This window comes from Haliotis cracherodii, unplaced genomic scaffold (assembly GCF_022045235.1).
Source record: "Haliotis cracherodii isolate W230 unplaced genomic scaffold, xgHalCrac1.p SCAF_9, whole genome shotgun sequence".
Classification (NCBI taxonomy): domain Eukaryota; kingdom Metazoa; phylum Mollusca; class Gastropoda; order Lepetellida; family Haliotidae; genus Haliotis; species Haliotis cracherodii.
Window position 1 is genome coordinate 27,115,494 of NW_027266343.1, and position 27,687 is coordinate 27,143,180.

Sequence of the window (27,687 nt, forward strand, 5' to 3'; positions counted from 1 at the left end):
GGAAAATCTCAGGTCCATACTTTGGGATGTGCATTTCTCGAAGCATGTTTAGTATCAGGCTTACATATATTTTTCAACAAGACACAAACATGTATTCTGTATGGTACTTTTTATATGGTGTACCAACAGCTGATCAAGTGAATAGACTGTATTAGATTGTTGCAGTATTGAGTGGTAAATGAAACATTTGTGCAGAGAGACATCTAAATTTACCTACAGATAGATAAGACTAGTGCATCCACAAACAGTTTTTCAAAAAGTCCAAGCGCTTCAACTCACAATCCTGAAACTTTTGTTTTTGAACTTCAGAGATCAAAGAAGAGTTGCTGTGTGGCAGAAACAAATTAGACTAAGGGGCACTGTGAATGTAATTTATGGCCAACCAGGAAATACTAGAGAATCTGTAACAGTTTCAATTTGCATATCAAATTTTGTTATCATTCACATGTTTTTACACTAATAAAACTTGAAATGTTTTGATTGTTTGTTGTGTCTATTGTTAGCAATATTCCAATTATACATGTTATATGGTGGTTGTCTGTCAATATACAAGTTTGGCCAGACAATCCAGTGATTGACTACCTGATCCATTTTGTAGCGTCTTACGACCAGCATAGCTTATTGGGGACCCATACTCCTACCCACAATTCCCATGTGAGAAGAGAATAACATTAGTATTTTGGTATCTAAATTAGAAACAAACATGAGCCCTCACATGTCTCATATGTGTTATTCAAAGAAACAAACCTATAGATTCAAATTTGAAATATCACACTTCTCAATCACCATGTCTACTTATTTCATTGTGTTAATACACTGTATAGATGTACATACGGTAAGTATTACCATCCTGTGTAACTTATCATCAATGGTCACACCTTACATACATTCTGCTATTAAAACAGTAATGACTGGTTACTTACAAATTTGAGAAGGCATGTGTTTTCCCTGAGAGCACCCACACATCCTGAGAAGCCAAGGAAGAAGATGATAACGCCCACCACGATGAAGATGATTGACAGGTCAAAGATGACATCATACACATTCTGGATATCTACGTGGGAAAAGCGGTTCTTCTCAATAAAGGCATATATCCCTACAGCAACCAGCAGACAGCCAATCAGCTGAAAACAGAGAAACACAAACATCACAGGACTTCAAAATAACAGTTTACCACACGACAGGTCAGTCATATGATGTACAGTTAAACATGCTAGAAATAAACACAGATATAATGATGATAATAACGTAGAGTTACAATGAACTATTTCAATTTCAGACTGTTTTATCATGTTTATTATATACTACTCAACTTTGTTCACGATAATCAGATATCAGGTATGTATCATGGTTGTTTAACGTCGTACTCAGCAATATTCCAGCTACATGATGGCAGTCTAAGTAATCGTGTCTGGACCAGACAATCCAGTGATTGACATGAGCATCGATCCACACAATTGGGATACGATGTCATGCATCAACCAAGTCAGCGAGTCTGAACCACCCAACCCTGATAGTCGCCTCTTACAACAAGCATGGGTTGCTGAAGACCTATTCTTAAACAGACCTTCAAAGGTCAGATATATCTAGATATACACTTGACATATGGGAATCAGTTTTGTGTATGATGGAAAGATTCAAATATCCCTATCAAAAGTGGAGCAGTGTCTATACATCATCTAATCATCACATAACATTCATGGGAGTACTGACTTCCATACAACGAGGTAAATCAATATTTTGTTACATGGGTACTGAGCTGGTCCATCTGAATCACTGAATCAGTGCCACCATCAGAGGTGAATCAAACAATGCACTTGTCAATATCCCAGTATCATATTTATCACCATGCATACAGCTTATTGAACCTCAACTGGTGCCAATTACAGACAAAACAAAGACACACACCAATCAGCAGCATTGCAACATTGGCTCACTTATTGCAACACTTGTCTTCCTGTTTCACAAGTATTAAGTGTTTTTTAACCAATTCTAAACATATGTTTTTATGTTTAATGTTTATTACAATATATAAAATGCCAACACCAGAGAAAAACCAGTGTCGATTATCCACCAAAACAGATTCCATTGGGTGTAAAAGACAGTGTCTAAGGATCCTGATGAGCTGTAGTTTATGTGTTATATGTCACAGACAACTCCCACTCTTCCTACTGAATTCTAGTGCTGTAATATGTGTTTCTTAGATTGCCAAATTATTCTGTTACCACTTACAATAATACCAAGAAGTTGACATGAATCATTGTTCTATTATCATCCAGCACAAGTTGAATTGATAAGGTTATTTACAATAGTTTAAATACATATGGTACAAACATAAATATTCAATCTGCGTGTTCACAATAGACAGTGATTGATATATCATGATAAATCTGGTATGAAAAGAATCCCATCTGGTCAACATGTAATCAACAAATCAGTTCACACATATACAGGTCCAGATATACAATGAACACTTCATTTTAACCAGATGTGGGATAACAGGACTAAGTTGCATACTTCTTTATTCATCAGTTGACTTGCTGTTTCCAGTGTTACATGCTCACTATAATGAATTTGCATTGGAAAAAGTTGAAACTTATTGTATGCATGTACTGTGAGCACCCCTCCACATGGCTGTATTTTGAAGGAAAATAGTGTGCACTTTACACAAGAAGGTAATGAGCTTAGACAATGGAAGAGCAATCATCACCAGCGGCAGGTAAAAGCAAACAGTATAAATCATGTGATGTTAACCTCAAACTTCAGGTAGTACAGTAAGCAAAATTCAATTCCACAGAAGCATCGTCTACTGTGCTGATCTAGGAAGATTTATGTAGCCTCAAAATAGTTTGGAGAATGGTGTTCAAAAGAATCAAGTTTGCTCTGCTACTTGACTTCTGCCAAGAGAATGCAACTTAATGGTGAAGGAATATTCTTTTGTGGTGGCATGTCCAGGAACTGAACACCTGACTACAGAGGCAGTCTGAAACGTACTAGTCTAGAAATGCATCTCATCAGCTGGATAGAAGACCCGAGCCAGGTACCAGAGAGATGCCACATGTCAGTCACCCAAGGCGACTCTAGCCAGGTACCAGACAGATGTCACATGTCAGTCACACAAGGTGACCCAAGCCAGGTACCAGAGAGATGTCACATGTCAGTCAAACAAGGTGACCCTAGCCAGGTAACAGACAGGTGTCACATGTCAGTCACACAAGGTGACCCGAGCCAGGTACCAGACAGATGTCACATGTCAGTCAAACAAGGTGACCCTAGCCAGGTAACAGACAGGTGTCACATGTCAGTCAAACAAGGTGACCCTAGCCAGGTACCAGACAGGTGTCACATGTCAGTCAAACAGGGCGACCATAGCCAGGTACCAGACAGGTGTCACATGTCAGTCAAACAAGGCGACCATAGCCAGGTGCAAGACAGATGTCAAATGTCAGTCAAACAAGGCGACCATAGCCAGGTACCAGACAGGTGTCACATGTCAGTCACCCAAGGCGACTCTAGCCAGGTACCAGACAGATGTCACATGTCAGTCACACAAGGTGACCCGAGCCAGGTACCAGAGAGATGCAGCTGTAATACCAGAGGGGCGCACAAATTCATATCTAAATTAGTTGATGTTAATTCATGCATATTTGATGTGACATTCTTCGTATCAGCATATTAGATCAGCAGTTGGATATAGAACTACTCATAACAGAGTTGGTACTGTTGTTTGCATGTTTTGGATGCAATTTCACATTACTATGTTCACATTCACTCTCTCGATATAGATTCTGTATCAAGAGCATATATTTTACTGTATGTCAATTTATTAGCGATGGTAGCTTATGCCATGTATGCAACACTGCAGTTGAAATAGTATACACTGGGTCTCTAATTACTGTCAGGCCTCCATTACCCACCAGGTTTGGAAGCTTGTTCAAAGAATAAAGCCAGGGTGCTCATAAGAGGAAACACAGTATGGCAAAACCATCCTATAACATAGCATGGTAAGCATGATAAGAAAACCTTGTGTATAAAGTTTCAAATCATCACAGACATAACCATGGTAACAAAAGACAACATTCCAATAATTGAAAATAATAAGAAACTTTGAAATGTTTGAAGACAAATGGTATGTCTGCAGACTGATGTTGTCACATTTTCAATCTTCATGATATTGGGGGATCTTTAATTACTTCTGGGATAGTAATGTATTTTTTCAAGTGTGCCACAGGAGACTCCTAGAATTGTTCTGGTGTGACCTTTGGAATTAACACTTGATTTACATGATCAGGGTGTGCCATTCTCTCAAACAAGGGGGTTTACTTTGATCCATCATCAAATTTGGTGAATGTCATTCCCTCAAGGCTGATGGAGAAGTAGTAACTTTGAAAGTTTGCCCAGTTTTTTTCATGTGATTCATAAACATGATAACCCCTTTTTGCCTTTCTTAACAGGATTAATACCCACTCCAACTAATGCTGTATGCCCCTGACAGGATGGGTGTATGGGTGTTATCTGTGCTTAAGTCTCTGCATCATATGCCCCTGTGTGGTAACCTGTTAACTCAAGTGTTCTCATGGAGCATCCATAACAACATGTTAGTCATTGATTACCAGCTGATGTCATAAAGCGTGTCATTTAATCAATAGGACAGAATGGATCACTTGCTGTGAATAACCATCTATAATCAATATAAGCCACTGACATTTTTCTCAGTAGTACAGTCAATGAACAGACGATGAAAGGTTTAAGCTCATAAACCACACATGGCAAATGGCAATGTTTACAGAATCAAATACAAGCACCGAATAAGCTGTATGTTTACTGCATGCTAAACACAAAAGCATAAATTAAATAGATATTACACCTGAAAAACATAATTAAATGTGTACTGCTGTAATGCAGGAAAGAGGAAAAGAACAGGGAAAGTCATCTATTTTAAGACACTCATCAACTACACACCACCTGTCACATATTAAACCTGTTCTTAACAATGCTTAAAGTTCAGAAATCAACAATATGATACCTCCAACTGAATTGCACATAAGGCGTTGTTGCATGGCTGCCCATGTTACAATGGTTTAGGTAAAACCAACCTTGAGTGATTAGGCAGATCTATATTCATTGATACACAGTTAAATGTTCAATAAACTTTCTAACAGACATAGACAAATACACTAACATGATTATTAAGCCTGTTGTGGGAATACTAGTGTTGTGTGTGGATTTTCCACAAGTCTTGTGTGGATTTTCTTTTGGCAAAATTTCCAAATCAATGTGGCAAAAACGGAATCGTTTAAAAAACACACAAAATATACAATGTTAATGAGCCCGGAATTTTGAACTGTGGAGACCCTGCCTTCAGAAGAATTATTTTGGGGCGTAGGCTATGACACGTGTGATGAGACAGTGTTTCTAGCATTGTGGAGGGCAAACGGGGACAGCTGGCGGCTGTGATGAGAGGGAGTGCTAAAACAACATCTGCCAACTCTCCTCACAACCAACTTTCTCTCGGTGACAAAACAAAGTCAACATTTCTGACAGGTGTTCTCCCATGAACAAACGTAAGTAACCAGGCATGGGGTTATGTAAACCCTTGTACATTTATATGTTGATAAAGATAGATATACAATGACAATATAAGCATGAGTAAAACATGTCAATAGTCATTTCTCCAGGGTATAGGTACTGCATGTATAACGGAGATATGCCACACAGGCTACTCCTGCCTGGGGTTTGTTTAGTGTTGCAAGCAAAGTGTAACACAGGTAAAACATTTAGAAATACCGTGAACACTGGCATGGCAACTTAACATGTTGAAAAACACATAGCTATGTCAATTCAGAGTCCTGTCTTAGACCATCAGAATACAATGATAGAAATAATATATACGAGGGGTGTTCATTAAAGATTTCCCCTAAACCACTTAGGGTTATCATATTTGGTTGAAATTTCACATGTGTAATGATACATGTATCTATGGGTTATGTCTGAATTTGCAGCATGTGGAAGCATGTGGAGTCACCACCCCCCAAAGAAGGCATGTGTCCAACCCTCTGCAGGCAAGGTCATGCTCATGGTGTTTTGGGACCAGCACGCAGTAGTGATGATGGATTTCTTGGCAAAGGGTACCACAATTACAGGAGCTTATTATGCTTCACTGCTGCGGAAATTGCGGGACGCTATCAAGCTTAAGAGGCGTGGCAAGCTGACCAAGGGTGTCCGTCTCCTGCAAGACAATGCTCCAGTACACAACTCTCATGTTGCCCAGACAGAAGCGCGGTCCTGTGGCTATGAAATCCTTCCACATCCTCCTTACTCTCCTGACCTTGCACCATCCGACTTCCACCTCTTTCCAACCATGATGTCATTTTTGAAGGGAAAAAATTTCACAGATGATGAAACACTGATTTCTGAAGTCAAGTCCTGGTTTGAGACGCAAAATGAGGGCTTTTACAAGCGAGGTATCCATAGTTGCATAAAACGATGGGAGAAGTGTGTAACTCTTGGTGGTTCCTATGTGGAGAAAGACTAATACCTATGCCAAGTTTCATTCCACTAGGTCCATCGGAAGTGGGTCAGGGGAAATCTTTAATGAACACCCCTCGTACATACTCGGCATAGTAAGTTGTTCTAAGTCAAACAATGATGAAACTAAAAGCTCTCAACATGCTCAAACCATACTTGCTGTCAATTGAGTTAACAACTTTTATCATTTTTTATTCCAATTTGGGTAAGCACTATTCATATCAATATTGTTGTGTGTGATTTCCTCATATGATAACCCAGAACCATGCCAAAGTAGGTGCGATTTCCCACATGACTTTCACTATTAACTGCAGACCTTTAACTGCAGCAAACACATGGAAACCAAACCACCATACATGTCCATACAAAAACCGAGATACAGCTTTCACCATATATTCATGATATTGTAATAGCAGTAGTAAACTGCGGCCCTCAAAACAGATTTGTTAGCATGTTCCCTAACATGGTCAACATGTCAGTGGTTATGTTCTGGTTTGGGGAAGTAAGCCAAAAACTCAATAGTTGCCCCCTTCCCACATAAAACATATCTAATATTAGGGATGTGAGCAGGTTTTCCCCAAAAAAAGAGGAAAAGTCTAGGGGGTCTGGGGGCATGCCCCCCTCCCCACCCCCCCCCCCCCCGAAATTTTTTAAACATTTGATTGCATTCTAAGCAATTTCGTGCAGTTTGGACAACATTCACACCAAGAAATGTAGTAAGTCAATGCCAAAAGTCAATAAGTCAAATAAACAAGATGGCAGATGCAGTAAAATTTCAAAAGTTAAATCAGTACTTTTAAAAAATTGGGCATAGCTTTCGCGCACCTTGCTACCCGCCAGGTCTGGGAGCAATACTGCCATAAACTTCAACCCCCATCCCCCAGACACAAGGACAACTGTCACAAGCGTGCAATGTCCATGATGTCTGACCCTTTCCCCATATGTTGAAAAAAACTTACCTTGTACTTACTTACCTTTTGTTGAAAAAAACAACACTCCATTGCAAACATAAGACATTAATACAACATATATCCCCACGTTATGAGTTTTTTGGACGCTGAAGAAACATTCATAGTTTTTTCACTAATCACATGAACAACTGTAAATCATCTCATTCACTTACAGGCTAAAAGACAACTTTATCTTAAAAACAAGCCATCATCTGACTGTGTATTTACAATTTCTGTGTGACGCCACACCCCACGTTATAGTGCAAGTATTCGTGATAGAAAACGTATCATGTCCGAAAACCTATGCTGCTGAAAGCTCTGATTGAAAGCAGGACAATCCACGATGGTTGTCCGGTTTTCGATCATATTTTTCGGAGTGTTTTTTTTAAAAATCTTTGATTATATTTTTATGAGGAAGATGATTTTTTCCAAGGACTAGTGTTTTAAAAACGCGATTTTCTGCATTTCCGCGGAGATTTCACATCCAGACTAACATTTAGTCTCTGAAATCTTATACTACACAATATCCTTCTTGACTCTTAAAATAAAAACAAATTCCCTATTAGACTAACATTTAGTCTCTGAAATCGTATATTACACAATTTCCTTCTTGACTCTTAAAATAAAAACAAATTCCCTATCATGCTATGCTGATTTCAGAATGCGGAATAGAGCTAGCTCAAGCTGGCTAGACTTGCTTTTGTATGCATTTCTAGATTATTATTTTTTCATAAAATAAATATATTCCACGGTTATGGTGCAGGACTACTGGACAGTGTGTTTAAATGGATGATGTGAAGACTGGTCGAGAAGTTAGTTAGGGTGCTTATCATTCTTATTGGCAAGGAGCATTTAATACGATGAATATGGTATATCCAATGTGTGGCAGTTTCTACAATAATTTTGATGTGAGGTAGTGAGGTGAAATGGGCTTGTACTAGTCCCGACAAATACTGATTTATAGTGCTCGCCCTCTGAGCTACCATGCCACAGTTTAACATGAATACCCCACTCAGACTCCAAGCAGCCCAGTCCTTGTTTTGGCCCCCTCAATGCACAGTGCCAGGCAGGGTAACACTACAACATGTACCATCTTTTAACGCCTCTCGGCATGATGCAGCAGGGAATCAAACCCCCGTCCTCCCACTCTCCAGGGACACTCTACCACTAGACCATGGAGGTGGTCACAATAATTTTGAAGATGAGACACAAAGGTCAACAAAAACATGAATGAAAATGTTACTGTAACTGATGCCCAGCAGGCAGTACTTCTCAAACAGGCTTCTAAGGACTGATGGTTTGTAGATTGGTGTCGGAATCTCTATTACATAATGAACCATGACGACTGTTTAAAATAAGCACTTGCCCATAGACATGATAGACTTGTGGCAGGTAGATCTTGTTGTGGGGCCCATAGTTTCAAACTTGTATGTGTCTTTATGGCCTGCAGTATATTCACATTTGATTTATTTGTCACAATAAGCTGCAGTTTCTTTAATGAGGGCCTGATGAGTATTGTCAGGGCCAACAGCTTCTAATGTCGGTGAGTCCTGATGGCAGCCTTGCAATTTTTATATTTCCAACACTGACCATGACTCGCACTGCTTGTACACAGCAAGTTGTATTACCAAACCCTTCAGGGTTACCTTTCCATCACCATGCATGGTTCAACTTCAAACACAGGCCGATATTTCTCAGGCCAGTAAACACGGTAAAATGTCATCTTGGCATGTGTTTTCAAATATTAACTTAGCTAACGACAGGTAAATCTTAAGCTAGGGGGCCTGCCTTCTGGCATTTGAACAATTGAGTCAGGACACTTTTTTTGTTCCAGCTTCCAGCAGACATTGGAGTTGCTGTGCTTGCATTTGCTGCTGGTGTTTGTAGTATTGTTTTTCAGAAAATCAGCAAAACAACAGGTATTTCCATGAACAAACTGTTCCTTTCCTTGTCACATTAAATTTTGTATACACAACCAAACACAGGCCTACAGACATGTCGGCATTATGCAGTATATGGTGAAAATAAAACAAAAGCTCTTGGGTCAATTGGGTTTGCTCTGGGAGTACAATAAGCCCCCTTTGAGTTTCACCGAAGAAAATCCAAAACATGTTTCTTCTGAGCATGCTAAGAGCAACAACAATTATTCATCTTGACCTTAAAGAGTGGTAAGTCAACAGGTTACCATAATGTCAATAAAATCAGTGGTGCTCACTGGAAATTTTAATAAACAATGCTTGTTCAAATGTTAATTATCTAGAACTCTGTTATTTGATACACATTACCATGGTCAGAGTTTGAGTGAGTGTAGTCTTACACCAACTTTAGCAATATTCCAGCAATATCACTGTGGGGACACCAGAAATTGGCATTACATGTTACAGCTAGAACAAAACCCCTTTAGGAGCCATTCTTTTTAAATGCTGATCGCTGTAGTAGTTCCAGGCAGGCCCAATTTGGGTTCAAAATTGAGATTTTCTTAGGGTTTATATCCATCATAATCATGAATTCAGGTGTACAAACCACTGCAATCATTGCAATGTTATAAAAAAGGCATAACATCGTCTTCCACTTGACTCGTCCAGGTATCAGTGAAACACAAGTTGACTCTGCTAAGCAATAATTATAATAACTTAAACTAGGAAATTATTTCGTCCAATTTGGGAATCTTAACCATTGTTAACATTTGAGGCTGAATATCAGCCTCTTGGTTGCACAGATATATCATAGTCTTGCACAATATAAACTTGCCTTTTAGCATGATTAGGATTTAAGGATGGTTAGCTTAAATCATAATTCCTACATTTCATAAACAATAAGAACAAGTTGTCCCCATAAACATTTTAAAAGTCTGGCCCTCTTATATGTACTGTCTACTTATTTAGTCTTGCCTATTATTAGGACATATTAAAATGTTAATCATTTTTATGAGACTGAATCACATGTTAATATAACAATCTTTGTACCCCATAGTGAATAATACACTGTTAAGCTCCAAGAAACATGACACACTGTTCATTGAAATGACATTTTAAAAGACATTCACAGCAATGCTTCATGGGTTGAAAGCTTTGTACCCAACACCTAGCTCTCCTTCAAATATCCACACCCAGGAAATTAGGCTCGAGCATGTCTTCCTTGTGAGGGCAACTGGTAATAACAGGTCATCATGAACTCAGTACTCCAAACTTCTGTAGCAGGCTCATGTCATAGTAACAGATGCTTACACCACAGCACACAAACTATCACCTCTATCTGATGACCCATAACATTTGCTGTTTGAAATTCGCTTGTCATGGCAGATATTTTGAATCATGTTAATATTCTACATGTTTCTGTTGTGTGTCAAGTCTTATCAACATGATCATGGTTATGTTTGTGTTAAAGCATCTATAGGTACTGGAGGTCACCACAGTTCTTTGTTCAGATTATGTCTTGGTTCTACATGACTCAACTGGGATGTGAACATCGGGGATAAGCAGGGTAATGAAAGGTATTTCAGCATAATTGGGATCTGCAAAATGTTGGATGACATATGGTTGGTATACATGTATATCAATGTAGTCCACAAACAGGATCTGAGTTTAATGTTTGGATTAAAATATAACCTTTGAACATGTTGAACATCGGAAGTTGCAACAGGGTTTTACAATGTATACACAGATCTGTCCGAGACAAACAAGATAACAGCGTACACTGCCCATTATATGTACAGATGTGGGGGTTCTGGGGCCCATTTGGTCAGAATACATACACATGTTCATGATGATTTTGATAAGAGCTGACTTTCAACATGTTATAGGACAGGGTAGTTACAATTTAAGGCCAATGTGATAGTGTGTCATCTTACCCAGACTGGAGAGTGTTGCCTCAAGTTATCAACCGTATGTACAATGAAATATATCCTACTACTTCTGACTTGATGTGTCGTGACACCAGAGAATCACACCACACGTGTTCAACAGAGGAGAAATGCATAACAAACTTCATTACCACACTCCAAATGACTGCCATTTTCGGGCACATAAATATGCGAGGATGATACTAAACAACATACCTATCACATATAGCTAGACATATTTTTTATGTTTATGTAGATCTACCTCAATATACAATTAATATTTTTGTGGAACATGATATTGCTGTACACATGGTATACACATGGCTGGGGGAAAACACTATCAGTCCAAATATTGTTCTCCCCTTACCCAAGATATAATACCTATCATGCTGATCGTCTGTACAGCCACCATAATGCAATGCTGATTACATCCAACAGCTGAACATGTGCTATTGCTTTATGCAAACCTAAAAAAGCAATCTTATCGAAAGTTTCATTAAAAAAAACAGGAAAAATTAGACTTTAACAGCACCTGTATTATTTTAATGGTTTTGTTTGTGATTCAAACTACAACATTTAACTTCAAGGTCATTTTTCTTCACTGTAGTACTACATGAGTACTCTGACCACACTGTGTCCACACATACCACTGTAGAGTGTAGACTACGGTATGTGTTCTTCATACACCTTGTACATGTTCCCAAGCAGCTAATCCAGTAGCCACAGGCAGTATTATGTAAAATTCACTGATCTGTGACATTATGAAGGGCGAAAACCTGTGCTGGTTGGGCGAGGCAACTAAGCTTTTAACATCTTAACTTTGGACAGATACACACAGCTGTCCTCACAATATAGTTCACCCTTTCATTTGTCACCATAGGTCAAGCAATATCCTGTGACCCATAACACACCTCAAAGTCTGTGGCCAGAGGCCAGTCTCTGATGACACAGCCACAAGAAGGACTTCACTGATGCTTTTATATTAATGATAACACACTACAGTATACATTTTATTTATCATGTTAATAACACTAAGTTTTGACCTGGAGTCAGATGTCGGTCAATGTGTCAGGTGAGGTGAAATAGGGTTTAACGTCGCGTCCACAATTATTGCACTTATATAGCGATGTGCATGTACATGTGTGTGGGTGTGGCTGCTTGTACTAGTCATGACTGATGCCGATTTATAGAGCTAGCTTACTGAGATACCATGCCGCAGTTGAACATGAATACTCTACTCAGACAAAGTATACAGACTCAGAGCCGACCAGTCCTTGTTTTAGCCCCTTAATGCAGAGCGCCAGACAGGGTAACAACAAGTACCATCTTTAAATGTCTTTTGGTATGACACAGCAGGGGATCAACCCGGACATTCTGCTCACCGGGCAAATGCTCTACCACCAGACCACGGAGGCAGTCTCTGTGTCAGAGTTGGAAAGTGGTCCCACCTCACTCTGCATGTGCCAGCCAGTGTATGGTGTCCTTTTGTACCAGTTGTACACTATGTTGCGGTCTACACAGTTCACACCAACACTTGAAGCAGGGTGTAACTAAAGTTATCAGTGAATAGTAAACACTGAAAACCTTAATGAAACATCCATTATACCAATCATTTGTCAATATATTAATTCATGTCTACAAATTACCAAATGAAACTTAATAAAGTGATGATCAGATCATATATCCAAGTTTATTGGTTCATCCAGCAGTAATAGGCAATAATTCAAAACATGCTAAAAGCAACATATTCTTTATCAACTTTGAATTACTATTTGAACATTGTTCCAGGAATGAAATCTGGTCAATTAGGAAAAATACCTTCAAAAACTTATTACTTCTTTAAAAATTGGGTCGGTAGTTCAAATCAAGAAAATAATGTTTTCTAAGTACATGTAGCATTGAAATGATTAGCAAACCCAACCATGCCTAAAAGTCAACATCTTCAAGTATCTGCATGATCCTTAACCTTCAACGAAAACGGTTATCAGGAACTTTCTCAGTCCCAAACAACATTTTGTACAATAAACACTTTTAAGACAATTTTTAACATTGTATAATAACATGCTCCCATTTACATGTATCATGAATTTTCCTTAATTCACTGATTATCTGAAAGCAACATAATTCAGCATGTTGAGATAAACACACTTGAAGATATATATAGGTATCAGGGCTGGGACGGGTAACCAGGACGGGTAACTCGGGTACCCAGGTTGGTGGGTACTAAGTAGGACACAGGTACCCTCAGGACTCCCCGGACCCGTGGTTAGACATGTGATATATTGTTAGACGACAAAAATTATCTAGAAATCTATGTTTACACTACAAGTCACTAATGTTCACATTTCTTTCTGGCTATGCACCCATTCCTTCTGATTTTTCATATGGTCGAGGACTGCCAGGTTGCCAGGACTATGCTGAAAATGTTCCAATTCGGATATTTTAAGACATCCCCTGAGACCTACAGTGGGTACCCAACTTTACACAGTATTTGTTTTTGTTTGTCAACAATATTTCAGCTACATGATGGCAGTCTGTGAATAATAGAGTCTGGACCAGACAATCCAGTGATTGACATCATGAGCATCGATTTATGCATTTGGGATACAATGACATGCATCAACCAAGTAACCGTGTCTGACCACCCAATCCCCTCTTACTACATTCCATCAAGTTCACAAGCAACACCAATGTTATTTTAAGGGAATCGCTATTTTCCAGGGCATTATCATTTGCAGAAGCTGGAGGTCTTCCATTAACTGCCCGACACAGAACAGCAGTTGAAAAGATCAAGGGCTGCTGCAAATGATAATGCCCTGAATAATAGCGCAACCGTTATTACAGCTAAAATGGATGTTCTGGTCATTTCGGACATCAGGAGACTGAATCTTCTTGGTGAAATAATTTTAATCTGTTTTAGCTGAGGGACCTCTTGGGATTTCCCTTTTTTCAGCATGTTTCAAATGTTTGCACTACTAAATCCACATTTACCTAACTCAACACTGAAAACACAGTTCCACACCCACTGAACATGAAAATATACTCTCTGATTTGATTTATTGCCAAACTTCCCAATTGTACCAAAAAGGCCATACAATTGTCAAAACACATGAGTGGCAGGCATTGCACATGTTGCAGGTTGCTTAGATGTGAAATGAAACCAATTTAGGAAGGAACACCCCCCCCCCCCCCCCCTCCCACGAGGGACCTGGGTTTTCCCTCTTTTTCAGCATGTTTCAAATGTTAGCACTCCTAGATCCACAAGTTTCCTAACTCAACACTGAAAACACTACTCTCAGATTTGATTTCTTACATGTTTACTGACCCCAACGTATTGCCACAGAGTCTTATCAAGATGCCTACAGACAATGAATGACAAATATATCATTTCTAAAAACATTAGCTTGTGGTCATGAAATCAGTCCTTTAATTAACATGATCAAGTGGTGGTCATTGTGATTTAAAACCTCCGAATGACCAATCAGAATAAAATACTTTGTAAAGTCATGGTAAGTGTTCATACTCATATCAAACAGCACTCAAGTAACTGGAGCAGGTGGATTGTGATAAAGAATATGTTGCTTTAAGCATGTCTTAACTCCATAGGGGAATAAATGGTTATAACAGGTACCACATATACATGAAATTCAAACATTTTTAATGGAATATGTAAAAGAAATTATATCTGAAACTATACTGAACCAGGAAAAACATATGTTCTAACAATAGGTTATTCTAGTTGCTGCTTTTACTATTATATAAACTGATAACTAGTATAGCATTTTGGCAAATTATCAATTATCTTTATATGTATGGAACAGATTTGGGTTGTCACTGTTTTCGATAAACTAATCAGCAATCGCAACACAAATGTTTCCTACATGTTTGCTATTTAGACCAAGAAAACAATATTGACACAAAATAACAACAAATATGACTTTAAAGTTAAAGTATCGCATACATGATGTATGTATCCATTCTCTAGCCACTACAATTTGGTTCAAGGCATCAACTGCCACTCTGATAAAGGTGACTGTATGATCGGAAAAACGAAAAACAATATACAATAACGCTCAAGGCTTATACAATTAAGGAATAAAAGAGGTTCGAAATTTTGCTTCCTAATCTTTCCAAAACAGGAATCATGTAAATGACTACAAGAGCTTACATACATTGCATGCTAAGGTGATAAATGGAAGCATAACTGGTTTAGATCTAGATGGGAATGTGAGCAGGACAATCATGAAACTAGTCCTTAAACCGTTTACTGAACTTCGAAGCTAGTAATAACATACAATGTTGTAAAACCACTAACAAAGCATAGAGAAACATGACACAATGTAACGAAGACAATGACAAGTGCCTCGTTTATACAGCTTCATTTAATGCGTGGTGTGAAGGACATAGAGGGAATAAACACTGTTTGTCTAAATCTGGTGTATGTGAAACACGGTCGCGATACACTCATGTAAACAATGTAACCAAATGACAACACACCGCTCGATCTTGTAAACAATTTCTTGGTAACAGAGGCGATGGTGGTATTCAAATCATTTCTGTAAAAGGAGTTTCACAAAGTACTTACTGATCCTTAACCTACAGATGGATGAGCTGGATGTCACCTACCCTGGTCCGGTTCATGCGAACACTCACAACCACCAGTCATCGAAAATCAGAAAATTACCTCGGTGTTCACCGACGAAAACAGGTAGATCTAGGCTAGCACCATACTTACCCAAAAAAGAAAATTTGCGAAGAACAAGATATATTTAACCACTGGGCTCACGAAAGTATCATTTTGTCCACAGCAGCCCATTTTAAACACTCAAAAGATCTACTAAGCGCCGACATTCGCCGATGTGTTCGTACTCCAATTGAAACCGTACAGGAAACAATGCGCATGTCGGTCGCACGGTGTGACGCACCGTCACGTGATCAAGTGGTAGAGATTTTTGTCTTGGATATTTTATTCCCACTTTATTTCCAAACTGAAGCTATACTTTGGCGGGAAATGTATGTTTGAAAATGTTGTGTGCTTTACAAATGAAACAAAATAAAAGGTAGTGTTTGATACCCCGGAGTTTGCTTGCGGTTGGCGTTCACTCAAATATAATCGTCACCGCAAGCTGTTGAACGGTGGCCAAGTTGGCACATCCCGCTCAAAGTAAAAGTGGAGAAGTTGTCAAGAGATTATACAAAGCGCGAGGTGTTCAGGGACATTTGTGTCTTGTATTTCTTTTGCACTGCCATATGCCCGTGTGTAGATGTGCGTGACCAGGGAAAACAGTCGGCTGCCTCTCTCCCTCTCTCTCTCTCTCTCTCTCTCTCTCTCTCAATATGAAAATACATTGTTGATGTGTAATTTCTTTCTAAAACCAACAAAACACTAGTTTGAAAAATAAAATAAAGCGATATGTGTAGTGTGTGTACCCCGTGTCCTCTTTATGGCCCTTGGCTATAACTTATAGCAAGTCAGCAATCAGAGGTAGAGTATGGAGGTAGGTGATAATAACGACAATATGCCACCACACAGAGTGACATCACCAGAGTAACATCAGAGGTAAAGTATGGAGGTAGGTGATAATAAAGACAATATGCCACCACACAGAGTGACATCACCAGAGTAACATCAGAGGTAAAGTATGGAGGTAGGTGATAATAACGACAATATGCCACCACACAGGGTGACATCACCAGAGTAACATCAGAGGTAAAGTATGGAGGTAGGTGATAATAACGACAATATGCCACCACACAGGGTGACATCACCAGAGTAACATCAGAGGTAAAGTATGGAGGTAGGTGATAATAAAGACAATATGCCACCACACAGGGTGACATCACCAGAGTAACATCAGAGGTAAAGTATGGAGGTAGGTGATAATAAAGACAATATGCCACCACACAGGGTGACATCACCGGAGTAACATCAGAGGTAAAGTATGGAGGTAGGTGATAATAACGACAATATGCCACCACACAGGGTGACATCACCGGAGTAACATCAGAGGTAAAGTATGGAGGTAGGTGATAATAAAGACAATATGCCACCACACAGGGTGACATCACCAGAGTAACATCAGAGGTAAAGTATGGAGGTAGGTGATAATAAAGACAATATGCCACCACACAGGGTGACATCACCGGAGTAACATCAGAGGTAAAGTATGGAGGTAGGTGATAATAACGACAATATGCCACCACACAGAGTGACATCACCGGAGTAACATCAGAGGTAAAGTATGGAGGTAGGTGATAATAACGACAATATGCCACCACACAGGGTGACATCACCGGAGTAACTTCAGAGGTAAAGTATGGAGGTAGGTGATAATAACGACAATATGCCACCACACAGGGTGACATCACCGGAGTAACATCAGAGGTAAAGTATGGAGGTAGGTGATAATAACGACAATATGCCACCACACAGGGTGACATCACCGGAGTAACTTCAGAGGTAAAGTATGGAGGTAGGTGATAATAACGACAATATGCCACCACACAGGGTGACATCACCGGAGTAACATCAGAGGTAAAGTATGGAGGTAGGTGATAATAACGACAATATGCCACCACACAGGGTGACACGAACAGTATATCGTCCTTTCTGAAAATACACAGAAACGTGAATTAGTTTTTACGCCGCTTTTAGCAATATTCCAGCAACTGGCGTGACAAGTAACCTCTTTTACCACTTGGCTTACAAGTGGAATGATATTTATTATTATTCTTCATGTATGATCCCCAGTATTGCCACAGCATTAACCCTATACCTATGATTACCGATGAAACTCACAGGGCCTGAACACGTCAAATGATAGCGTTCCGGCTTGTTCACTGTAAACACAGGCCTGATAGCCATCTAAGAACGCGTTCCGGACATTTAACAACGACACTGTCATTTCCTCTTAAGTGTCAACGTGAATAAGCACATTCTACTTAGAGAAAGGACTATATAAGAGACAGATATATGGCAAGGGTCATGTACTGCAGTCTGGGAAATGAGCAAATCAAGTGCAAGTGCACACACAGCCCCCTGTAGTATGCAGTGCCTTGATACATTGAGTGCATGTGCACACACAGCCCCCTGTAGTATGCAGTGCCTTGATACATTGAGTGCAAGTGCACACACAGCCCCCTGTAGTATGCAGTGCCTTGATACATTGAGTGCAAGTGCACACACAGCCCCTTGTAGTATGCAGTGCCTTGATACATTGAGTGTAAGTGCACACACAGCCCCCTGTAGTATGCAGTGCCTTGATACATTGAGTGCAAGTGCACACACATCCCCCTGTACTATGCAGTGCCTTGATACATTGAGTGCAAGTGCACACACATCCCCCTGTACTATGCAGTGCCTTGATACATTGAGTGCAAGTGCACACACATCCCCCTGTAGTATGCAGTGCCTTGATACATTGAGTGCAAGTGCACACACAGCCCCCTGTAGTATGCAGTGCCTTGATACATTGAGTGCAAGTGCACACACAGCCCCCTTGTAGTATGCAGTGCCTTGATACATTGAGTGCAAGTGCACACACATCCCCCTGTACTATGCAGTGCCTTGATACATTGAGTGCAAGTGCACAGACAGCCCCCTGTAGTATGCAGTGCCTTGATACATTGAGTGCAAGTGCACACACAGCCCCTTGTAGTATGCAGTGCCTTGATACATTGAGTGCATGTGCACACACAGCCCCCTGTAGTATGCAGTGCCTTGATACATGAGTGCAAGTGCACACACAGCCCCCTGTAGTATGCAGTGCCTTGATACATTGAGTGCAAGTTCACACACAGCCCCCTGTAGTATGCAGTGCCTTGATACATTGAGTGCAAGTGCACACACAGCCCCCTGTAGTATGCAGTGCCTTGATACATTAACTGAGTTTAGACTAACGCTGCTTTCAACACAACAGCAGCAGTAGTAGGAATAATAGTAGCAGTTGTAATAGTAACAGCAGTAGTAGTAATAGTAGCATTGGGAATAGTAGTAGCAGTAGCAGTAGCAGTAGTAGCAGCAGCAGTAGTAGTAGTAGCAGTAGTAGTAGTAGCGGGATTTTTATCTTGATGTACAAAAGTGGGGTTCCAGGTGACCCCCAATAATTAACCTTCAAGGGTCCTTGCAGACAATATGAGGGCCCTGTAAAGTAATGAAATTGTGTAGTGTACTGTTTAGATAGTTACTTCTGAGCCTGCGTGGAACGAATCAAGGATTATGTGGACAGAGGGCATGTTTGATGTATGAAATAACAAACACCCATAGCTGCTCTTGATTTATGTACAATGATTTTCATTGTGCGTCCCTCGAAATGCAATATATTTTTTTTCTGTGTCCATTCTCTACATTTGTGCGTCACGTAAAAACCCCGTAGTAATACTAGTATCGCCAAGATCTTAATAATCCTCAAGTTTGAAACACGCCCAACTTTCAGCATCCATTTAGAGGGTATTTAGTTGTACGCGTCGATCACGACCATACAATCATAACAGTGAGGCATGTAGAAGAAGAAAAGAATGTATCTTTAGGATAATTGTAGATTTCCAACCACGCAATGTGGTATATATAGTATATAGCATATACATGAAGCATAAAACATCAAACGCAGTGGTACTACATGAAGCTTAGGGTTTGTGGTTGCACACTAGTGGCTAAGATACACCGATGTGGCCTGGATGTGCTCCTGAATCAGGGTGTTGTCCATCTGTTTCATTCTCCATCATGCATATACTCTGTCTGCCCAACTAGTCCAGTACGGATATAATAGGGATATCAATCTGATGTAAGCATTCTAAAAAACGATTTATTTACCACTTCTGTCAGCAATTTGTAACTGTTGGTCTGACCAAAAGGGAATTCACATAAAACACGGTATTGATGCCATGGCGCTCCGAACAGAGAGGTTGTAAAATATCTCAACATATATAGGTCATTATCTTTCTTCATTCGGAACCCCCTGTTAATGTTCGTTTATAAGATACAGAAACTGCTTGATTAGAAACTAAATTGCAATAGTTGGTCTTGAATGGCAGATTTTCCTCTAATTCACTGATTAGATTGTAATGTGATTAGAATGTACCATGACCAATGATCCGTGATAGGTGTTGCACCACCATTATACGATGTATACAACTGGGCTAGTTTTGCGAGATATTCGATGAAACTTTTAGCATATGCTGGTGTTCACAACAATAAGAACGTAAACAGAAAACTGTCCATGCCAAGTTGTCCTCTTGTTAAAGGATTATCTGCGACACATGATATACTGGTAGCTGACAAGACATAGTACATGACTGACTACACCACGGGTAAACATGTATACGTCGATGACTCATCGAGTAAGGTATATATGTGCAGATGTTATGACATACCTGCAGTTTATACGGTACTGTGCTCATTATCATATCTTTATTTACAATACCCTCAGGGAACATATTAAAGGACGCCAACGGTGTATGGTGTAGAACTTCCTCTGTATAGCCAACGTCCTTCTTGTAGTCAGTCTCTAGCCCTCGCCCCTCACATGGTTAAGTGTATTTACTTAATTAGAGGCGACGCCTTGGCAAAGCAATCTGTGTATCTCGTCACTGACATGGTGATTCGTCGCTGACATCACCGACTTGTATGAAATCCACTATATTTGTTGCATTTTCGTCTAAGGCGCATGTATTTTAAGGGCGGTCGTTATACATGTATTTAAATACTAACACTAACGACTCCGTGTGCTCTACAGCAGAGTAGATGTAGGATTTTCCATGCACTTTTAAGCGAACGTTAGTCGTCATCAAGGAGAACTGTGAGAAATGTAAAATCAGTATAGTTTGATCGTGTTTGACAACGTTTGTCTCGTACCTTAAAAAACTTATGTACTCGTGGTTAAATATGTTTCAGAATACCATCACCGACATACACAACAAGGACTGTGTGAAGCGGGGTAAAATATTTTGGGGGGAGAATGATATACAACCGGATGAATGGTGTTTCTATTTCAAGAACCAGCTACATCATATATCTTGGATGACAATAGTGAGTTTAGCAAACGTGCATCCCAGTTCCTTCAAGACCACCATTTAGACACACGTGGGCAGCTTTGTGATTGCGATGATATTTTCGCGCAAAATTGAAATAGCTGTAGAACAAATATTAAGATCCATACGAAAACCTCGTAAAATCTATACAGTAAAGGGAACACGCGAGACAATGATAGATTTCACCAGAAACCATGAACGACTCGTGTGACAGTTTGTTACGTTTTTTGTACATTCTGTTTAATAACATTCGTATCATGTTGTTATGTACGATGAATGACACCTAGTCGGTATATATGTTGTTATGTACGGTGAATGACACCTAGTCGGTATATATGTTGTTATGTACGGTGAATGACACCTCGTCGGTATATATGTTGTTATGTACGATGAATGACACCTAGTCGGTATATATGTTGTTATGTACGATGAATGACACCTAGTCGGTATATATGTTGTTATGTACGATGAATGACACCTAGTCGGTATATATGTTGTTATGTACGATGAATGACACCTTGTCGGTATATATGTTGTTATGTACGGTGAATGACACCTTGTCGGTATATATGTTGTTCCATAGAGCAGTCGCAGTCTCGCTATTTCTTATGATGTATGAAACACCATCTTTATAATATATAATAGTGCGTAAGTGATTTCAGACTTAAAGTCGCATGTCGGCATATGTTTTAGCCAACCATATCTTTCTGTCAACATACCTTGTTGCTTCTACCAATTTATATGATATATAAGTCAGTGTTTCCACTTCAGTGCAAAACAGCTTTTATTTCCTCTTTAAATGCACACATGCACTTGTACGTGAGTCATATATTATTTTCGACACACTTCTTTGCGACGTTTCGTATGAGTGAGCAATGCTGCGACCTGGCGTCTCTAAATATCTAAATGTTCGGAAACGTAGAAAAGAGCAGTCGCTACAATTCCATGGTTGGTGTTACGTCGTCTACCAAAATGCCAGTCAGAGTTCTAGACTGAGCAGGTAAAACAGATGTGTCGCTTGTAAAACGCGCGATGAGACTAAACCAACCAGGACTTTAAAGCTCACTACCGTACAAACACCCCTTCACCTCCTAGCACAAAGAACAGATGATATACCGCCAGAGACAAACACCACGGCGATAATTGAAAGAGCGTGCTGTCCAAACTCGCCAAGACTATATGTACACATTTCATCTCTCACCCACCGCTTGAGTGAGTTTGTGTTGAGATCGTTCACGGACAAGTATTAACATCGATTGCGTTAAATCCTAACACTTGTTTTGCAAGCTGAGGTTATACGAATAGAGTGCAGATCTATGGTGCGACCTACGTGACGGATGTTGCGCGACTAGAGGGCTTTGCAGAAGTTTTATGACGTAATATATCCACCATACAATCAATTCAGATAACAAAAGTGTAACAAAAAGTGTGTACTTATAAATACTTTCTAAGGGATACCAAGATCTGCCTCAGTGCAAAGATCCCGGTTTTCAATCCTTGAACGCATATCTTGAAATCTTCATACGTTTTAAGTCACCAAAGGTATTTACAGGGCATCCTGCTGTCACTATAAAACCTCACTGTATAATGTGTCAGCCATCAAGTCCTTCTATAGGAAGACACTGTCCCTTCTCGTCAATTTCCTAAACATGCCAAATTCACGGAAGTGGGAGTGTGACGTTGTCGTAAATAGAGAGGTCTGTCGTTCATGTTTGCAGTGGTGATTTTGATTACACACCGGGAGGCGGCCATTGTTGACTGCACCGATCAATGCAAATTGGACTTGGGTTTGGTTTTAACTTTAAACATACAAGCTCACAACTGACCTTGATGTGCGAGAATGACCCATTTCAGCAGGAGACACGAGGAACCCCACCACAAAGGGCGTGTATACCTGAGCTCAGTCTATTGTTGGAATCTCGGAACTCGCCTTCTTGACACGGAAGAAAGTGTTAAGAACACGACATGTTGTTTTCAGATAAAAAGATGTTGCTGCATTAAACGAGCGCTAACGCATTTATCTGCAGGTTCAGATGTGAGTATAGAGGTGCTGCATCTTCATGTCTGCGTGTGTTGGAATAACGGCATAAGATTTTTATAGACACCAGTCACATGACGGAATTTAACACGGGAAGCAGCAGGTTTTCTTGTGTAGTGTATCGTGATCAGTGGCGGATCCATCATTTTTAAAAGGGGAGGTGTCCGGCAACCACCCGGCAACCAGTCGTAGAGCGTCCGCCCGGAGAGCGGAAGGTCCGGGGTTCGATTCCCGGCCGCGTCATACCGAAAGATGTTAAAATATGGTACTTGTTGTTACCCTGCCTGGCGCTTGGTATTAAGGGGCTAAAACAAGGGCTGGGCGGTTCGGGGTCAGTATACTGTGTCTGAGTAGGGTATTCATGTTAAACTGCCATATAAAATCGCCATTAGTCAAGTCAGGTCAAGTCAAGTGTATTTATAGGCCTCAGGCAAGATACAGATGGTAACACAGTATATAATCAATGATGTTATGAAAAATTGTATTTTCGGGAAGAGACAGAAACATACTTGTTGTTCCCGAAAAGGCCCAATCAGCACTGACTGAAGTAGCCTAAATGTGGATCATCTGGTTGTTGGTGCTGTCTATAAAGTTTATTTGAGCAAGGCGCTTATCATGTGTATTTTTAATATTTCCAAAAAAGAATCAATTCATCATTTTCCGGATAAATAGATCTATGTCCGACTCCCTTCTAATGAAAACGAGCAAAAGTAAAACGAATCTCTCGTCGCGCATTATAACGGGGTGTTTGCGGTATTGTTCTCGCTGGTGATGATAAGCTAGTCGATAGTCAAAAGTTAAATATCACCATACATTGTCAGTGATTTGGTCATCGTTTGTTGATTATTAAGGTGAGATAGGTGTAGTCAATGTGCACCAATGAAAAATACAATGGAATTGATAGCAACCATATTCGTTCGGTTTTCGATCTCCATATGTTGCCAGGTAGGCTATCATACTACAGAATTAGGCCTATATTTAACGATATTCAGCTGTATTATGTTAATAAACGTAGTAAGTATATGATACGTGGTTCTCTGGAACTTTTTGACAATGAGAGAGAATAAAATGGTGATCGAAAACTGAACGAGTAAGTTCCAGTGCTCGTTACGAAATCGTACTGTAACTAGATCCATATAAACAGCGCTGCGATGAAGATGTGAGTCGTAATTAGCTACAATGCCTGTCTAATATATCTGTTCCCGTTTTGATTCCGGTTTAGAAAAGGTCCCCAACAAACCATGTTTGTACTAACATGATTGTGTGCCATTGTACTGTGACAGAGGTTGTGAGACGTGGCTCACTATAACAATCACTGGTTTGCCTGACCGGTTTGTCAGACCGGTGTATATGGAAACCAAATTACATTAGGTGGGTTTTTTTATGATGGTACTCATAATTTTGTTACTTATATCTGTAGACTGAGATTATTTCCGATCGGACGTTATACATGGGGACTTTAGATTTACAGTTTTCCTACATTTTAGGCAATTATGCAATGTATGTTATCTTTTTGGTTAGACTACAGATCTAAATGTATGCTTATTGAATATAGTTTTAGTTTTGACTTTTTTAATATGTTTTCGTTGCAGCAAGGGGCAAAATGTAACACGACCATTCCAGGAGATAAAATCAAGAATGTTGAATCATTGAGGAACACACCAAATAAACCCTGGGCTGTGAATTATGTTAACGTAAGTACAATTGTTTACAGTTACATTTCATTATCTATGTCCATGCTAATTGGTTTGGTTTTGTTTGCTTTAAATGAATGCTAAGAATGTAGATCTATTTATATAAATCTATGCTCGTACCACTTTTTGTATTCAACCTGATTCCTGATGTCTCTGAATGAATGTTAAAATTTGTTTCCATCAGACACTTGCTGCAGACAATGCATTATACATTATTGTTTGAATATTGATAAAACCTTATCTCCAAATGAATGTTTCTCGTCATATGAACTCTTTCACATACCTGCTCGAGATTTATTAAGCTGTTTGTATTTCAGGGAAGTGGAAGTGAACACCAAAGAAAGAAGATTCTGGCATTCACTAATTTCGAAAAGTGTATAAATTTTCAATAATCTAAAAATATTAAAATGTCAACGCAAATGTGTCTTGGTGTTCTTTGTTGAATGGTGACTTCGCATGACTGAAAGTTGAAGTATACTATATGGACTTAATTAGAGACCGACCATTTAATATTCAAGGAGGTGGGGACCTGGAACTTTTCTATGGAGATTACATATGGTTTCGGTCACAGCTACAAAAGCAGATATATGATTTTATTTAACTCCATGAGCCTGAAGATAAGCACCTTGCAACTAGGTCTATGTCATTTTTTTCTGGCAGGCATTTTTCTTCACCAGTCTGAACCGTAATTATTTTTGTCAAGAATTTTCGGTGACAATATATTTTTTCGATACTATTCCAGGACCCGACCCTCTCCAGAAAATAAGATATGGTCAACCCCTTACAATGTCTGCCATTCTTTTTTGGTTTCTTTCAGTACAAGCCTAAAGGGTAATGGTGTCTGACTTTGTTATAGTCAAATGTATCTAGTTAACAGCTCAGTGGTGTTTTTACATTTTGAACATTGTTAGCAAATCACGATCTAACTCACTGTTAACCGGGCTATTCGACGCCCTGGTTTTAAAATATTGGTAAAAGGTATCTCGAATCATACACATTCACGTGACTAAAGCATATTCTAAAACATTTCCGGAACAAGTTTTGGGGTTGTTTTTACAACATTTTAGTGTGGAATGGTCACAACGTATTTCATCCTGGTAACACAAAGTTATTTCAAGTCGTTGTGACAAAGTCCATGGTAGTACACAGAATAACGTTGTAGGGACGCATTATTATAACATTGCCACAACGTAAAATACATTACCACAACGTCAAATACAACGTTCCCTCAACGTAAAAATACAACGTTCCCCAACGTAAAATTCAACGTGGATGTGACGTAACTCAACGATAGGCCATGACGTTGTGACAACATAAATGGGAGTCCACAGAATAACGTTATATGGACGTAACATCCACAACGTTGCCACAACGTTGTCACAACGTAAAATTGTTAGCTGGGTACGTCCAAGCGCACAATGCGCGGCCCAACAATTCAGAAACAAGACTGGAGACTTGCTCCCCAACCAATCCCGACCCACCCACCCCACTACAGTTGCCTTAGTTTATATATACTTACAAAACAATTCATATTTTGATCATAATAAATTCTTTCTTTCAGTCATAATAGGGTACACACACTTTTCCAATCTAAAAATGACATTTCTGCGACAGTCTTGCATTAACTGGACAAATTTGAAAACACGAGGGCGTACATATGAGTAAATACGGCAAATACAGCCGTCTAAACTCCATATATTTTGGACACATTATTAAAACATTGTATTCGTCCTCTTTATAAGTTTCACAAAATGAACATGGACGCTGTTCTTGTTGTAATTTGGGTTTAACCCATCTCCCCTTTTCAATCATTGAACATATGTGAACAGAGCCTAAGACCTGTTAAAGCTACTCGGTATATATTATTAACATCAATACTATTAAGATACATTACAAAACATAAGGATGCCTTCATCGATAGGTACAGATCGACTGGTTTCGCTAAGACTTGATAATCATTTTTTCCACATCTGTATATATATACACCATGAATTTGCTGCTTATATATTCAGACAAAAATCCAGTTCCATTAACAATAACTTGACCTAGCCAAACATATCCGAAATCAAATTGGTATAATATATTTCTAACCAGAACGGCCAAACTTTCTACATTAGGATAACTCAACATCCCTTCTAAAAGAGCTTTGTACACAATACTAATATATATATTTAGATCACACTTTAAGATTTTCATCCAGTATTTAACAATTCTAACAAACCGCCCACTTATTAATGGCAGTACCCCGAATTCACCATAAACATATGCTGATGGTGTAGATAATTTCACACTTTATATCTTTTTTAATAAATCTAAGATGTACTCTTCCAATTGCATTAGCCAGCCTAAAACCCCACATCTCACATCCATAACACAACAGCAGCCCTTTTGTTCCTCTGCAATTTTATCCGTAATAGGTTGTAAAATCATTTTAACTTTTATTTGCTTTCTGTTCATATTATATTTGATTAATGCATGGTGAAGCTTCAGTGTCACGGAGTTAACTTCACAAGGATCAGCTAGAAACAGTTACAAATTCAACAATTTCGGATTATATTCACCAGTAGGCCCCTTTGGTTATAATTTGTTTTGTAGTGTATTTTGCAG

General features: G+C 39.3%; 1 protein-coding gene and 1 long non-coding RNA gene across 2 annotated transcripts in view; one reads left to right on the forward strand and one right to left on the reverse strand.

Annotated features, from left to right (window-relative positions):
* LOC139452121 (tetraspanin-33-like) overlaps positions 1–16,206 on the reverse strand; it is a 35,422-nt gene extending 19,216 nt beyond the window's left edge. The window contains exons 1-2 of the mRNA XM_071233446.1: positions 16,055–16,206; positions 924–1,124 (exon numbers count right to left, since the gene is read on the reverse strand). Of these exons, the coding sequence (XP_071089547.1) occupies positions 924–1,124; positions 16,055–16,135 (282 nt within the window). The 5' untranslated portion in view covers positions 16,136–16,206. The remainder of the gene's footprint in view (positions 1–923; positions 1,125–16,054) is intronic.
* A 6,872-nt stretch (positions 16,207–23,078) lies between these two features.
* Positions 23,079–25,485, forward strand: LOC139453414 (uncharacterized). The gene is made up of 3 exons (XR_011652415.1): positions 23,079–23,383; positions 24,979–25,080; positions 25,398–25,485. It is a non-coding gene; the product is annotated as an uncharacterized lncRNA (long non-coding RNA).
* The last annotated feature ends 2,202 nt before the right edge of the window (positions 25,486–27,687 follow it).